General features: G+C 30.0%; 1 protein-coding gene across 1 annotated transcript; it reads right to left on the bottom strand.

Annotated features, from left to right (window-relative positions):
• Nucleotides 1-13,709: 13,709 nt before the first annotated feature.
• Nucleotides 13,710-15,896, bottom strand: LOC123219498 (glucan endo-1,3-beta-glucosidase 13-like). The gene is made up of 4 exons (XM_044641488.1): nt 15,529-15,896; nt 14,256-14,579; nt 14,130-14,160; nt 13,710-14,017 (listed from the first exon to the last, which is right to left on the bottom strand). The coding sequence occupies exons 1-4, from the start codon at nt 15,584-15,586 to the stop codon at nt 13,918-13,920; spliced, it is 513 nt and encodes a 170-aa protein (XP_044497423.1). The 5' UTR covers nt 15,587-15,896; the 3' UTR covers nt 13,710-13,917.
• Nucleotides 15,897-16,198: the final 302 nt, after the last annotated feature.

The following is a 16,198-nucleotide window of genomic DNA, read 5'->3' as shown; positions in this document are numbered from 1 at the left end:
AAAATTCAATTAAAATAGTTTTCCTTATCATTTTAGTTTTTCTAGCCTAATTATGAAAAATAAGTTTATATAAAAGTAAAAGTTTTGTCATTCAAAGAACCAATTCAAGTGATCAATAAAATTTTTATTTAAGTTTTCTTAAAAATTGTGTATTGTATAGAATTTTTATTATTCATTTCATCTATTCAACGATATTAACCCTCAACATTCTTGTGAAGGATATCACAACACCATTAACATTGGTCCTAAGTCAGGTTTATACCGTAAGTCATATATCATATTTTTTTTTTTGTATTTTCTCTCCAACTCTCTCCTATCTCCAAGGCTAATTGTTGAAATCTCACTAAGAATAAAGGGTAAAGTGTGTGAGATATTCAATGAAGATTCAAGGTGTGGATTTTATGTTGTTTTAGTTCATATTTTGTGAAAATTCTGAAACCCTAATTTGGTTTTTTTGGGGTTACTGGAAGTTGAGCAAGACAATTGTGAAGGGATGGAGGTTAAATTCTTCAAAAGGGTAGGGGAAAACCCCCCAAAAGTGATATTTATATGTGATATATTTTCGCTAATTATGTTGAATCAGATGATTATGCTTTGATTGAGATGTAATGATAAACATTATAGATGAATCCTAGCCTTAAATAGACCTGGCCACGGTTCATGAACCGCCGGTTCACGGTTCGAAAACATAAGGGCCTTGAACCGAAACCGTAATACGACGGTTCGAAACCAACGGTTCTGATTCATAGCCTGATTCAGAACCGACAGTTTCGGTTTGAAACCGATATTGAATAGTCAATTCTAATACATGATCTTGATTTAATTTTTAAATTATTAATTACAATAATTAAAAATTAAAAGAAAGACTTAGGCTTAATTTTTCAATTAAGCTTCCTACGTATCTTTTTAGGGTCTATAAGTTGATTTTCATTCACATTTGATATATGTAAATATTGACCAAATCTCTTATTACTGGAAGAATTTTCACTACTTGTCATTTTTTGATAATAAATAAAATTAATTATATAAATAAATTATTTGATTAATTGTAAAAGATAATAAAAAAGTAAATAAAATTAATTATATAAATAAATTATATAATTAATTAGGAAAGATAATACAAAAATAATAAATAAAATTAATTATAGAAATAAATTCTATAATTAATTATGAATTGTATAATAAAAATAGAAATTAAAATTAATAAAAAATTAAGAAAGAATTTAATTAAATTTAAGAGAATTTGATTGAATTGAAAGATTGAGAGAGTACTAAGAGTTGAAAGAATGAGAATGAAAGTTTGAAGGATTGAGAGTGAAAATAGTAGTGCGATTGAAATTTAAGAGAATGAAATTTGAATTGGTAAATATATAGAAAAAATTTTTTTTGAAAAAATTAAAAAATAGGGGGGTAAATTATAATTTAAAAAATTGCAGGGCTATGAAAAATTTGCAGGGGACTTGGTCCCCTGCAGTTTTTCTTCAAACTTCAGCAAGCCAACGGTTCAAGGGAACCGTTGGCTGTTTAAATAAAATTAAAAAAAATTTAAAAAATTAAAAAAAAATTCAAATTTTTTTCGGTTCAACATAGGAAACCGCTGGTTCATAAACCTGTGTGAACCGACAGTTTTACGGTTTTAATTTATGTAAACCAAAATCAAACCACAGAACCTCGGTTTCGGTTCCGGTTAAGTCTGGTTTCGGGTTTGCCGGTTCCGGTTCCAGTTTTATCCGGGCCGATTTTGATCCGGTTCACGGGCCAAACCGGCCCGTGGCCAGGTCTACCTTAATATATTAGAGTCATATTGAAAGACATGCATAAGAGGTTAGAGAAAGTTTTGATCAATCAATCCATAATGATTTCGTGACATGTAGGACGAAGTCTGCTAGTTTTCATGCATTGTTTGTAGTTTTTAGCAACTTCTTCACCTACTTGTATGACAGATTAGGTCTTGACCAAAGCATGAAAGTTGTAGCCCTATTTCTTAGTTTTATAATACCACTAGGATCAGGTCAATTTGAATTCTATAAGCCAATGTTATGTGTATATTAGTGAAACCAACACACAACATATGTTTTTATCATGAGCAACAACAACATGTAAGCGTCATAGGAAGAATGTCAATATCACGACATTGCCCTTTTTTCTTTCAAAAAACTTCTCGAAGCATGTTTTAACCATTTCCAATGAATGTCTTGAATGCATAAGAGTAAGAGTTTTTAAGCATGTTTTTGAACTTGATGTATGACTAATGAGTAATTAAGATACGCTAATAATAGTTATGCCAGTTGAGTAAAGTATGACAATATTGATAAATGTTCGCAAGATTTAGACATGTTTTAAAGTTTATTCAGCAAGAGTTAAAGAGAGTTACATGGTTTGTGTGCATGAAAATGGGATTGCAATAGAATATTTAGCTATTGGCTAGGTTTTTGAATCCAAGCCTCAACTTAGTGTGATCAGCAGAGATAAAAGATTTTCATAGCAAAAGTTTTCAACATTAATGTCATTAAGATGCATGAGTTATGAATGCATTGAGATTAGCAATTGTTTGTGCCATGTTATGAAGTAACCGAATGCACGATGCATGTTTTGGGATATTAAGTTATGTAACCACTAAGTTTGAATGTAGGTCTAGAACATTTCATGTGGGCTAAAGTGATCAATACCCTATTGATTGAATAGCACTCACCTTTTTTATTTTCATGTTTTTGCAGGTAACATATAAAGCGATGGGTTGCGAGTTGAGGTTAGGTGAAGTCATGCGAGAACCAGAGATTTTAGTATAGTTAAAAGAATACATTCATGTTGATACTACTATTTTAGAATATTTATTTATAACTCATACATATATGACTAAGTATTTGTATTTTGACTAGGTATTCGTAGTTAAAACTCATACATATATGACTAAATTATAGTGAGATTTTTCTTTTATAACTGAAGTCTCAATTTGTGTATAGACACAAATTGAGAATTGAGAACAAGTTAATCAAAGTTTTTATGTGATGTGTTTTTGAAATTTTTAATTCTGATCTAACTTGTCAGAATTTTATGTTTTATTACACAAACTTCTTAGACGTGAATCTATTAAGGTCTCTTTATGACAATTAGAGGGTTTTCAATTGGGAGGGACATTATAGTGCAATTTTTGTCAATAGTGAAAGTGTTCTGGTAGTGTTGATAAATACTGATGGGTGATATAAGGGTAATCTAAATTTAGAATAAGAGTATTGTTATCTTAATAATTTTTTGGATAACGACAAAATACCGTAATGGGGCTTTACGGTTATTTGTTATTTTAATTGAATAAAAAAGTGTTTTTATCATAAATAAATAAATAAGTAATTTTTTTATAAAATTAGGAATACTTTTAATCATTTTTAATAACTAAGATGTATGTATTAATTAAATTATTTTTATATTACTTATTACATCAATTCGATAATAAAAAATTTAATATTAATAATAAAAAATAAATTATTTGATAATTAAAAAATTATCACAACCAAATACCTCCTCTTAAGTAATCAATTCAAAAAATCAATATAATACTTATAAAAAATCATTCATATATTAATATTAATTTCACATAAAATTTCGAGAGTGATGTTATCGACCATTCACACCTCATTATTTCTTTTTTACTTAATTACAATTTTATCCTCTATAAAAAATACTCTATAGAATATAGGTTTTTTAATCTACATTTTTATTTTCCCATCTAATTATAAACCCCAACTCAAAATTTGGTTTTTACTTTCTTTGTGCTTCTATTGGTCCGCACTTTAAAAGCAAATGTATTCAACAGTAAGTCATTCTAACCAAATTTCAAAGAATTCAAGTTCTCTTTAAAACATTTTATAATATAATTTTGAAAGACATATTCATTAAAAGAAATAAATTTAAGTACTTAGAATGTTTTAGATTGAAAGCAAATTTAAGTACTTAAGAATGTTTTAGATTGAAAGCAAAAATATATTACCACTAAAATTTTCTTCAAATAAGAGAAAATTATTAGATTAAAACTTGTAGTTTGTAACTCTTTAAAAAAAAAAAAAACTTAAAAGTTTACTATTTTGTGTCATTTTCTTCTTGGTGTCTCTGTTCTTGTTAGTGCATCCCGTGCTTCTAGGTGTTAGGACTCATCTAGGTGGTCTCATTTGCTTTGGTGTGTCATCTTTTTGGCTATTCTCCATTTTTCGTTCTTGGGTGTGTAATACCCACCCCAAATATCTTATCATTTGGAGTAAAGTGTTACTAAAATCTACTATATATGAATAGGATAATCAAAATTAATCCATGAACCTTATATTAGCATGCAAAAATCTCATATTCATATAATTCATCAAAGTCTTTATTATAAAAAAATAAAACTAAGTTTTATGGAACAATCCCTAAGCATAATAATAAATCTCCACTCAACAAATAGTCTAGTACTAGAAAATAAAATAAAATCTATAATTATAATATTATCAAACTTTATCAATCAGTTTATTTATGCCTATAAGTCTCTCGCATGCTGCTCCATCACTAAGTCGTCATCTTGTTGTTGTAGCACCTCTAATCCTATCACTTGTGAAATGCAAAGGAAGGGAGTGAGTACAAAACTTAGTAAGTAGAGATGATGTATAATATAATCTCAAGTATCCATCTATCTTTTTCCTCAACTACCTAGGTTATCATGATCTTGATCTTAGGTTATCGATATTTAACCTGAATCTTAGGGAATCAGCATACCCACTCTATTGACCACTCTTTATGCAATCTATCTCTAGTCCAAGTTGTCTAATCATTTATCGTCATTCGACAGACACATGATCTAGGCTAAATCAATTGATGAACCTTCAATCAATGAACTCTTCATTTCTTGGTAAGTCCTAGACTTTCAATCAACAAACTATCTATGTCCCAAGAAACTTTAGCCAATCAACAGATCCCTAGTCTTGATAATGATATATCTCTCAATCTAAGGACACTAATCAACGAACTTTATGTTAGGAATTTTCATATGTTAGAATTTGGCGACATAGTGGAATATATTTTAAAAATCAAACAAACCCAAAAACCCCATGGTGGATCACATTTTAGGAGTTGTTTTTACTAAACATGTTTAACAATATACATATAGTGTGTTAGGAACACAATACCTATATTTAGAGGCTCTTTCGATCTTTATGTGATTGTGAGAATGTTGTCCAACCCACTATGAGCTAGTGCCTTGGTATCCATGTGAAGCATAAACAGAGTAGAGGCTGAAACCAATCATTTAATGTTGTTAAGGCTCTATGAATAGGTAGGGTATACAAACAAATGAATGTTGTGTCATATACATATCCTTTACTAGGTTACCATTCAGGAAGACAACCTTAACATCCACTTACCAGATTTTATAGTTGTGGTATATAACAATCGTAAGTATAATCCTGATAGACTTAAACATTACAATAGACAAAAAGATTTCATCATAGTCAATGTCATATTTTTTGATGAAACCTTTAGCAACCAATTGTGCTTTATAAGTATTCCTCTATTCAGATACACCATGCAAATTTCTTTTTGATCAAGAACCTATTCCTCCATTCAGATACACCATTATGTTGATATGTACTAAAAAGGGTGAGTTGATATTCTATCTTATTATTCTCTAAATTTAGTACTTAGGTATTCACCTCTTCTATTATTTCAGAGGATTTTTATATGTTTCTGAAGTTACTTTTCTACTTTGTTCTTAAGTTCTTTGAATTTTTCAAAGTATTCAAACTTGTGTTTCATAAAAAATACATAGCTATATCTACTGAAGTCAATAGTAAATATGACAAAATAAGATTCCCCATATTTGCCATGCACTATCATAGGCCTATACATATCACTGTGTATGATCCTTAATAATTCAAACGCCATTTCACCGTGTCAAGTGAAGAGTGCTTTGGCCATCTTACCTAATAGGCACGATTCACATTTATCATATGACTGAAAGTTAAATGATTGTAAAACTCTTTCTTTGAGAAGTTTTGATATATGTTTTGATTCTATATGGCCTAGTCTGCAATGCCACAAATATGAGGTATTCAGTTTTTTTTTTAATCTTTTATTTTTGCATATTGACTACCTTATTATCAAGTTTTAAAACTTATAAACCATTACACAATTCAACTATTTCATAGAGAATATTATTCAAATTAATGGTTGTAATAACATTAACAATAGAAAACGAATATCTTACTTTGCTTAATATAGACACAAAAATTAAGTTTTTAGAAATAGAAGAAACATAATAATAATTGTTCAATTTTAAAACTAGTCGAATAGACAACCTAAGATAATAAGATCTTACGGTTAATGTTGTAATATGTGCTCTATTTCCAACACGTAAGTCAACTTTCCCTTTGACGAGCAATCTACTCTATCATAGTTCCTATATATCAAAACAAATATGAGAACGAAATCTTGTGTTTACAACCTAGGAAGAACAAAAAGAATAATTTATCTCAATGACAAACATACCTAAAGTTGAAACAACTTTCTTTTTCTTGCTTTTAGGAAGGCCTTACAATGTATTCTCTAGTGACTAGACTTGCCACAAAAGAAACAAATAACCTTTCCTTTTCTCACACCACTAGTGGGTTATGTAGTACTAGCAGACAACATTTGGGCCTTGGACTTTGACTTAGACTTGGCCTTAGCCCTTTCCTTGTCCTTGGTTTTAGGTGTTTTAACATCAACCACAAGTACATTAATAGTAGCCTTCTTCACATCTTACTCCACAGTCCTCAACATATACAACAACTCCTCGAGGATATTTGTTATGTCTTACTTGTAAGTGCACAAGTCGTCAAGTAATATAATAAATATCGATCCCACAAGGATTAGGAAATGAACTACTAATTCATTTCTAGATCTATATTAACTAAGAAGATCGAGTTTTATTAATGTTAAAATATTGAAATACGACTCTAACTATCCTATTAGTATTACTACCACTAATGCAACTAACAATTGCAATGGTATTATAGTTATAGAACTGGTATAATAAAAGCTTCTAGGAAGTAATATTTCACTAATAGTTGCACACAAACTTGTAGATGATGTTAAGTTCCTTCGGTAATCGTGATATGTTAATGTTTGGATATCCTAATTTATCCTAATTCCTCTTGCAATGTTGACTAAATGTGTACATATTAAACAAACACTTACTTTTGTGATACTCAGATAACACGTACCTTTTATGATCTATGATTCAAATGACTCCACCAGGATTTGATCTATTTCTAGTATCAAAGTTTTAGGTTTAACGAATGTTTGCACTAACTTCATACCTATCTTTCGATATCTATGTGAGCCTACTAACATGTGTAAAGTTAGACCCTATACTCAACACAAGACACTATAGATCCATTCATTAAATCAAACATCGATGATATTATTAAATTATAAAATATAAAATACTACAAGTTCATGGGGACTGAGGGATCCCTCTTAGTTCCTAGAATAGCAAAACTTAGCCACTAATGTATAAATCGAAACATAACAACAAATATATAAAAACATTGCAAATTCAAGGCAAAGAGAAAGATTGTGATTGTTGCTTGTATTTGCACTCGGATTGTTGATTGTCGTCCTCAAGTAGATTGTTAATGTGTGGCAAGTTCATCATCTTTTGGTGGCTTACAAAATTTTAGAGAGTAAAATGTGATCACTAAATCACTAGAAAGCTCTTGAACGCGAAAAGTTGTAATAAATCTTAAAAGGTTTAAAGCTCTCTTCTTTACTCCTTAGCAAGTCTTTATATAACGTCTTTCCTTTCAGAAATATGATTCCTTGATTTTATCTAGATTTGCTTAGCGTTGAATCCACTTTTTTCTAGATCCACGTATCTTCCTAATTTATGCTTGATTCTAGTCACTTAGATTTCTTTGCTGTTTCTATGTTGATGTCTTTGATTTCCTAATGCAATCAAGAAATGTGTCATGCTTTCTTTTTTATTTCAATGTTCTTTTCTTGAATATTCATGCTTTTTCTACAAAAAATAAAAATCAACTGGATTATGAGAATTAATAAAAATTTACTCTTATGTCCTAATTATTTTACTTAAAATGAAACAAAATGTCAACCTAAGACACGAAAATGACTTAAAATCTAAATGCAACAAATTCCTTCAAACTTAAACCTTTGTTACTTTTATTCTCTAGCAAAACAAAAACAAAAATAAAATACGGTGAAAATGCACTATACATTTAATATCCCTTTAGTACACAAGTATTTCAAAAAACCAACAAAATCTATTATTAAAAAGAGTTGTATTCGCCAATAGGCGATCTTAGCTTGGCAAACATCTCAAGCATCTCAATTTTTCCTGAGAACTACCCTCACACCACCATCATAATCGAGTTTGTTGCACTTCAAATTAAGCATTTACATGTTTAATTCACTATCGCGACCCCTTAGCACTAATGTGATCCAAGCCTTATAGATCAGATCATGCTTCCTATCTCCACTAATGTAGACTTTATACTTTGAGAAATTAGCAAGTTTTTCCTTTGGTTGCAACGTGGCCAAAGGGTTATTGGTTCATGTAATGAACTAGATAAGGTATTCTTTATACAAACACACAAGCATCTTTTCAAGGCTAGGATCCAGACACTTGCATATAACTCAGTCCGAGAATTACCTCACACAACCATCACAATCGAGTTTGTTGCACTTCAAATTAAGCATTTACACGTTTAATTCACTACCACAACCCCTTAGCACTAATGCAATCCAAACCTTATAGATCAGATCATGCTTCCTATCTCCACTAATGTAGACTTTATACTTTGAGAAATTAACAAGTTTTTCCTTTGGTTGCAACATGGCCAAAGGGTTATTGGTTCATGTAATGAACTAGATAAGGTATTCTTTATACAAACACACAAGCATCTTTTCAAGGCTAGGATCTAGGCACTTGCATATAACTCAGTCTGAGAATTGCCTTTTTTTGCTTCAAGGCTCTCTTTCTTGTTTTGATATAGGGAAACAACTCTTTCATTCTCGTTCTTGATTTTATACAAGTTTCCCTTGCTTTATTCAATTTTCTTTTTTATATTAGACATTTTTCCCCAAACTTATTTTCAAGTGTCTTAGGGGCACTTGTTATGATACTCCTTTCTTGCATTCTCCTTGTTGTTCTTCCTCAAACTTGGATTGAACATATTGCCAATCTTCTACCCTTGATCAAATGCTTATACGATTATGGTATGGCTTGCTCAAATCTAGGCTTGGTGAGGGATTGTAGGTTACGAATAAATGCATCTACATGGCCTATTCAAATGCAGTTAGTGTCTTAAAGGGCTAGCAAATGATTGTGTAAATATAGGGATAGTGAGGGATTATGTAAGATAGGCTTTTTGGGTTATGAAAGAAAATGGTGCCTATATCAATTTCCTCTTAGTATGATTCCTAAGATTTCACATTGAAAGGTCACTTGATTGAGTTCTAGGAAGTACTAGACAAGTTAAACATAAATAAACTCTCTTTAAATAAACATCCATGACCTTAGAAGTTGGTTGCATTAAACAATCCCTAAGGGAAATTACCAGTTTTGCTTCCTTCCTTGCCAATCTTGGACGCTTTCACACCCTTGACCTCTTAAGTGAGAAAAATTTAATTCAATATAAAATGTTTATAGTTGACCTTATGTCCTTGGTTCTACTAGCTCATGTAGGCGAAAACAAAATTTTACAGAATATGAAATTGATTTCAAAACAGCTAATGTGACTAATGGATATGGCTCTTACTATGCACTAGTCGTAACCTTATAAATTTTTGCCTATTAGTCTAGGTTTGCATGCATATGTGCCTAATGTAAAACAAGAACACTTGAAAAAATGTGAAATAATGTCAAAATAAAAAAGTTAAAAATATCCCTCCCCAAAGTTAAACTGTATAATGCCCTCATTGGACTGAAAGAGTATGATGAGTTAGAATACTTTTTATATATGGAATCAATGCGATCTGCTCAAGATGTTTTGTTATATGATCCATTATTTCCAGTTTATATGCGTTGACATAGAATTTTATCTATCTATTGTATTGTGCTTTCTTCCACGCAATTTGGTTAGGTAAAAGGTAATTACCAATCATCAAGATAGAGTATATTGCAATGAAACAAAATTCACCAGATAAGTTTTGGAACATAATGAAATGAACAAATAAAAATAACACCCATTGCATCGATTAAGCTTACAAAGATTAATTATAACGAGTGACTGAAAAACAACACATAATCAAAGAGGGTGTTTATGCCTATTCAAGTCACTTAAAACAAAACAAAACATCTCCACAATTAAAAAGAAACCGTTACTAAAGAAATAAAAACTACCTAACCTGTCAATTCATACAACCATATATGAACCAAACACCTTTCTTAAAATTAGATGAATCTTCCATAATAATGTAGATGAGTAAATAAACTATTCTTATATCTAAAATTATCTACAAACTAACTAGAATCAATGAAATAATGAGGTAGAATTTATCACTTTTACCACTCCTATCTTAATTCTATTAAAGATTTCTACATATTTTACACAAAATTTAACTCTAAATCATATAAATAAGGTTAACAATTATCCATATAACTCAAATTAATAATAACAATTAAGATATGACTTAAAAACATAAGTTAATTAGGAGAGAAAAATGAAGAGTATGAGTGATGAGTCCTATCATTTCTACTGTCGCTCCCACCTTAGGAAATTTTAAAATTTCAATTTCAATTATTCAAACAAAATAACAAACTATATATTAAGATAAATTTGTTGTCAAATTTCTTTAATTTTTAGCAAAATTTTAGATGATATTTTGAATGAAAACATGTTTGAGAGGCAAGGGTTTTTACTGAAAGAGATAAAAGTAAAATGAATATTAATTTGAGATCCTGGTCATATCCCTATTGATATATAAAGTGTTGGCTGATATCATTTAATTGCAATAAAATTAAGTTATTTTAATTTATTTTCCTTAAATCTAACACTTAAACTAGATGTCAAAACTCTTTTTAATAGTTTATTATGAAAAAATGAACAACTTATATTTTTAATATATAACAGTTTGAATAATACATGAATTTATATAAATATAAAATATTAAATAAAGAAACATAAATCAATATAATAAATATACAATATTATAAAACAAAAACTACATATTTAGGATATGTTTCAGATAAAAGCCATATATTTGGAATATATTCTAAAATCCCCTCTCAAACTCAAGTAGCCAAAGAATTTGCCAAATTGAGTTTGAAATGTAAGTCATGAAATAGTCCAAGAGAATGAATCTTAATGAAGACGTTTGCTATTTGATTAATAGAATGTATGAAAGTGAGATGAAGGGTGTCATTAACAAGATGATGACGAATAAAATAACTATCAATCTCCCTGTGTTTAGTACGCTTATGAAAAATATTATTATTGGTAATCTGAAAGGTACTTTGTTTATCCGAATAGATGGTGGCAGCACTGGATTGAGAGACTATCATGTCTTGTAATAGCCATCATAACCAAATAAGTTTAAAAGTAGTGTCTACAAGTACTCTGTATTCTACTTCAGTACTTGATCAAAAAACTACTATTTACTTTTTACTTGGAATTTATTGTTTATCAAGAGAATGATTGGGAGTTTAGATGATTATCCCATGATTAATATTTGTTATAACTTGAAAAAAAAAACCACATTAATTATAAATTTAGTTAAAGAAAGAGAGAAAAACCTGATATGAGTTTTTTTTTTTTTTTTTATGTATAAGATAAATCTTTGTGGCATAAAATAATGATTTAAATAATCTATTTTTTATTATTTTGTTTGTTTTATAAATAATAATTTTTTTGATAATTTTTAATTATTAATAATAATATAACAGATAATATAAAAAATAGTTTGATTAACAACTTCATCTTAAATATTAAAATATTACTAATATAATTTTAATTTTATTATATTTTTATTTATGAATATTTTAGGAGAGGAATACTCTAATTTTTCAATTAAAATAGAAAATAATATGAAAAATATTTTATAATAATTATATCAAAAAGTATTTAAGTAAAATAATATTTTAATATTTTTTATTATTTTCAATTAAATATAATAATTATTTATTTTTATTAATTTGTATCTAATTTTATTAAATATGATAATAATAATATTTTTTATTCAATAATTGTTAACATAATTTTATTTTATATTAATATTTTATTTTTACAATAAAATATTATCATAACTAACCATATATTAAGAATTTAATTTAATTCGATGTAAAACTTGAATGTTTGGTGGTGCGTTCTCCATTGCCACTCTGCCACTTGAGACGAGGTTGTAGGCCTGCCGTATCACTGCGCCTTGGAAAAGCTGTGATGCATTGGTTCAGTCTTCAGATAACACTGCCCTAGGCTAGGCTTTCATTTCATCGGCAATGACGAAGCGACAATTTATGTCACCATCGCCATCTATTTATTTTACATTTTTTATCTTTTCTAATATTGCATTTAGTTTGCGCGAACTTTTCTTGCCTGCCTTCGTTTATGTATATAGGGCAAATTCGGTAAAAAAATCCAGAGATACCATGTCAGCCATCAGCTTCTTTACTGTTTCTCGACAGCTTTCAAAAGGACAAAACTGTCACCTTCAAACCGAGCCCAAGGGCTATTTTTAATCCAATTTTTAAAGTAAAAATAAACACATAATTTTAAAATTTTAAAAATTTAAATATTTATCGATCGATTAATTTTTTAAAATTAATTTAAATATTTATGTGGATATTAACTTTTTTAAGTTTTTTATTAAAACTAAGATAAAATAATTATTTTACTAATAATATTAAAAATATATATTTTAAGCTTTTTTTTCTCAAATTCTTAAGGTTTATTGAAAGCTTTGGCAATAGTGACGACAATGGTGATTCTTATGTCAACCACCTTTTATGTGTCTCCCTGTATTGCTACCATCGACGTCAAACAAAGGGCAACAAAGTCTTGACGGTGACAAAGCCTAAAGATGAAGAGGCTTTAGATGGTAAAAATTTATTACGTTTGTGGCCAAAGTTGGGTCTTTATCGATTGTCATCTAGATTTGAAGCTGAAAATACGAAAAACACAATGAATTCTTGTTGTCTAGAGCTGATTCGATGAAAACTTTTCGTCTTGAGACTTCGTCACCATCAGGGCTTTATTGGCTTTTGCCTGACGTCGTTGGTGACAACAAAGATAAACACATAGAAAGTGGTCGACACCAAAACTAATTGGCCTTGACCGTCATCATCATTGAAATTTGCAGTGAACCCTAGAGTTTTTTTTTTTTTAAAAGGGGGAGTTATTTTTCAAATTGAGGTTGAGGATAAAATGCAAATTTTGAAAACTCAAGAGGAAATAAAAAAAAAGAAGATATTTTTTAATATTATTGATAAAATAATAATTTTATTTTAATGACAGTTGATTTATAGATAAATATTTAAGTTTTTTAACACATTATGGGCGTACATTTACGTATATTGAAACTTGGGTGGGAAATGCCCGATGGCCTTCAAACCTGCCCACCAGTGTATTTATTTGTTCTACTCTTTACTTAAAACTCTACCGAGATGTATTAATCAAACTCATGGTTGTAGAATTGAAGTAGGCTCAGAAACAAAAACATATACGTTTGTAATAGACATAAAAGTAATAAGGGGACCAAAAAGAAGTGAATATGACTGTAAAGAAAAGACAGAATTTGCATAATAATAATACATATATAAGATTCCCTGTCTAAGAACCAAGATTGGAATAACTTAATCACCTCTACAAAAAGCTAATAATCTAAACACTTTTTTGAAATCTCGTTGCAACAAAACGAATAGTTTGGCAAAAGCATGCACAGATTATTCAGCTTTGTGGGTCAGCTTGTCAAGTACAAAAGCACTACAATCCCGACAATCTTCCACCAAATAAAGCTTGGTTTTTGCTTGTAAAATGGAGGTGCTGAAGAGCCTACAGATCTGAAAATAAAAGTAATGACAAAAATCATTTATACATTTTAAAAAAAAAAATTATGTATACATACAGGCATTTTATATCAACAAAATTTTGCCCTCTCAACTCAACACATACCCCGGGGAGGCATACACACATTTGTTATAACCTGTAATCAGCGCCATATGATAAAAGTGGTTAGCTCTGAATGTCTCTTATCACATTTGAATAACTTTGATAATATATATATAGAAGATTACTCACTGGGATTGCGTTTTGTTACAGTGGCAGTTCCTCCGAAATTGCAAGCAATATCGGAATTGCCATTCTGTTGATAATAGCTATTGAATGCGAAGGAGGCGTGAGAGACGAGCGTGTCTGGTTCGAAACATGCTTCACCTTTTTGGATGGCATTGCAGTCAGCCATTCCCAGTCCGCAGGCCCAGTCTAATGCATTTTGTAAATCAATCTGTGAAACTCCATTAAGGGCCACGCACCATGTTGTTCCATCAAGGAATGTTGTGTTACCTTCTGGAGGTGACATAACTGTTACTGGAACTCCTGCATCTGCTGCCTCCATTGTTGAAGCTAATATTTTTGTTTTATAAATCAAAAGGCAACAAAATGTAAAATATGCCCAGAAAAAAAAAAAAATCAATAGTATCTAATAGCCAACAATGTATAGACAATCAAAACAATATAATATACTTTAAAGCTATGGAAACATTTTTGAGGTGATAAAGCTATGGAAAGTATAAATTTATAGTCCAATTTAATGTCCTCATATAGCACAAAACAAGACGCATTGGGGAAGCAAAGGATGTCTGCCTCTGCCTCCATTCTCTATCCGTCAATATGCAATATTTTATCAACTCGATTATCCCTCTCACCAAATTTCAACTTAAACATTCTTCCATAAAATTAATCAAATATAGAGGAATAATAAAAGTTAAAACATAATTACAGGACAAAAAATGTAAATCATCACAAGATTTATTTGAGCTTAGCCTAGAGCTAGAGCATATTAAGTATTTATGTGCCTCATTTTCGGTCAAGGAAGGGGATTTTTTTATGTTTAAATTAAACAAATAAAGCACTTAATTGGAGATATAAAGATTTTCCCGTTCCTCTTTCCTCCTTTTAAGTTAAAACGTATGCATAAAAGTAACAACAGTTTCAACAAGGAAAATAATTAAGAAGACAGAAAAATTTGAAGGCAACTTGGGTACAAGGGCTTAACTTTCATAATGATAAACAGACTGTTCAATGTTGCCTCTGAAAAAGGCTTTCTCTTTTTTTTCTTAACGTATTAAGACTTCAAAATATTCTGGAAAATGAAAATGTTTCTGTAAATAAAGGAAACAGTTTCTGAACCTTCAATAAAGGCGGTAAGTGAATCAACGAAACCCAACTGAACCACAACATGAAACAAAATTAAAATGAAAATGACATAGAAAACCAAGAGCAAGGAAAAGAAACTAGAAAATGTTAATACAAAAAAAAAAAAAATAAGGTTATAACAAGAGAAAGAACATACCCAGATAGCATTCCAGAAGTAAAAGACACTGAAGTATCAACAATATGTTTTTCCTCATGGTAAAAACTGCACAAAGCCTCCACCTGGACAGATATCACAGCTCTCTTCAGCAACTAGCCTTGAAGAATGTGAAACTCTCTCTTCTCTCTCTTAGTTAGTCTTGTTCCACTATCTTCGTGTATGAGTATGAAACTTAAAGAGTGATAATGAGGGGGTTATAAATGGCGGAGATTTATGAGGAATCAGCGGTTTCTTCAAAGGAAATTATCTTCTTTTTCTCTTTTTGCTGTGTGAATGTATGCTAGTTAAGAGAGCCTGTATGGCCAGTGAATGATGAATTGTTCAGAAGCTACGTACTGTCACTGTGCCAACTTAGATAATTTTTTATTTTCCTACAATATAATATAATTTTTAGCTAGCCACAAAAGATTTCGTGACATATTGGTCAATTGACTCGGACATTCGAAGCTTCTCGTGCAAATTTGACACTTGTTGAGGCTATTTTCGTCAAATCGAATTGTCAAAGCCTTAAGGCTGTAAATCAACCTGTTTCAATTCGGATTAGGGATAGCAATAGATAGATCCTTCAACAAATGAATACCCCAATCCCCGTTTCCCTTTTTATTCTCGATTTTGCTCCCGTTTTTATGAAAAAATAATTTCTGTCTCT

Source organism: Mangifera indica, chromosome 6 (assembly GCF_011075055.1).
Source record: "Mangifera indica cultivar Alphonso chromosome 6, CATAS_Mindica_2.1, whole genome shotgun sequence".
Taxonomy (NCBI): domain Eukaryota; kingdom Viridiplantae; phylum Streptophyta; class Magnoliopsida; order Sapindales; family Anacardiaceae; genus Mangifera; species Mangifera indica.
Note: the sequence above shows the minus strand (reverse complement) of the source record. Positions and strands in the feature narration are given on the sequence as shown.

Bases quoted from the DNA above. Each gene is read 5' to 3' on its own strand.
- LOC123219498 (XM_044641488.1), bottom strand. From the start codon at position 15,586: ATGAGGAAAAACATATTGTTGATACTTCAGTGTCTTTTACTTCTGGAA. The intron at 14,161-14,255 runs GTGAGTAATCTT...CGCTGATTACAG, and splicing joins TGTAACAAAACGCAATCCCA to GTTATAACAAATGTGTGTAT. The intron at 14,018-14,129 runs GTATGTGTTGAG...TTTTATTTTCAG, and splicing joins TGTGTGTATGCCTCCCCGGG to ATCTGTAGGCTCTTCAGCAC.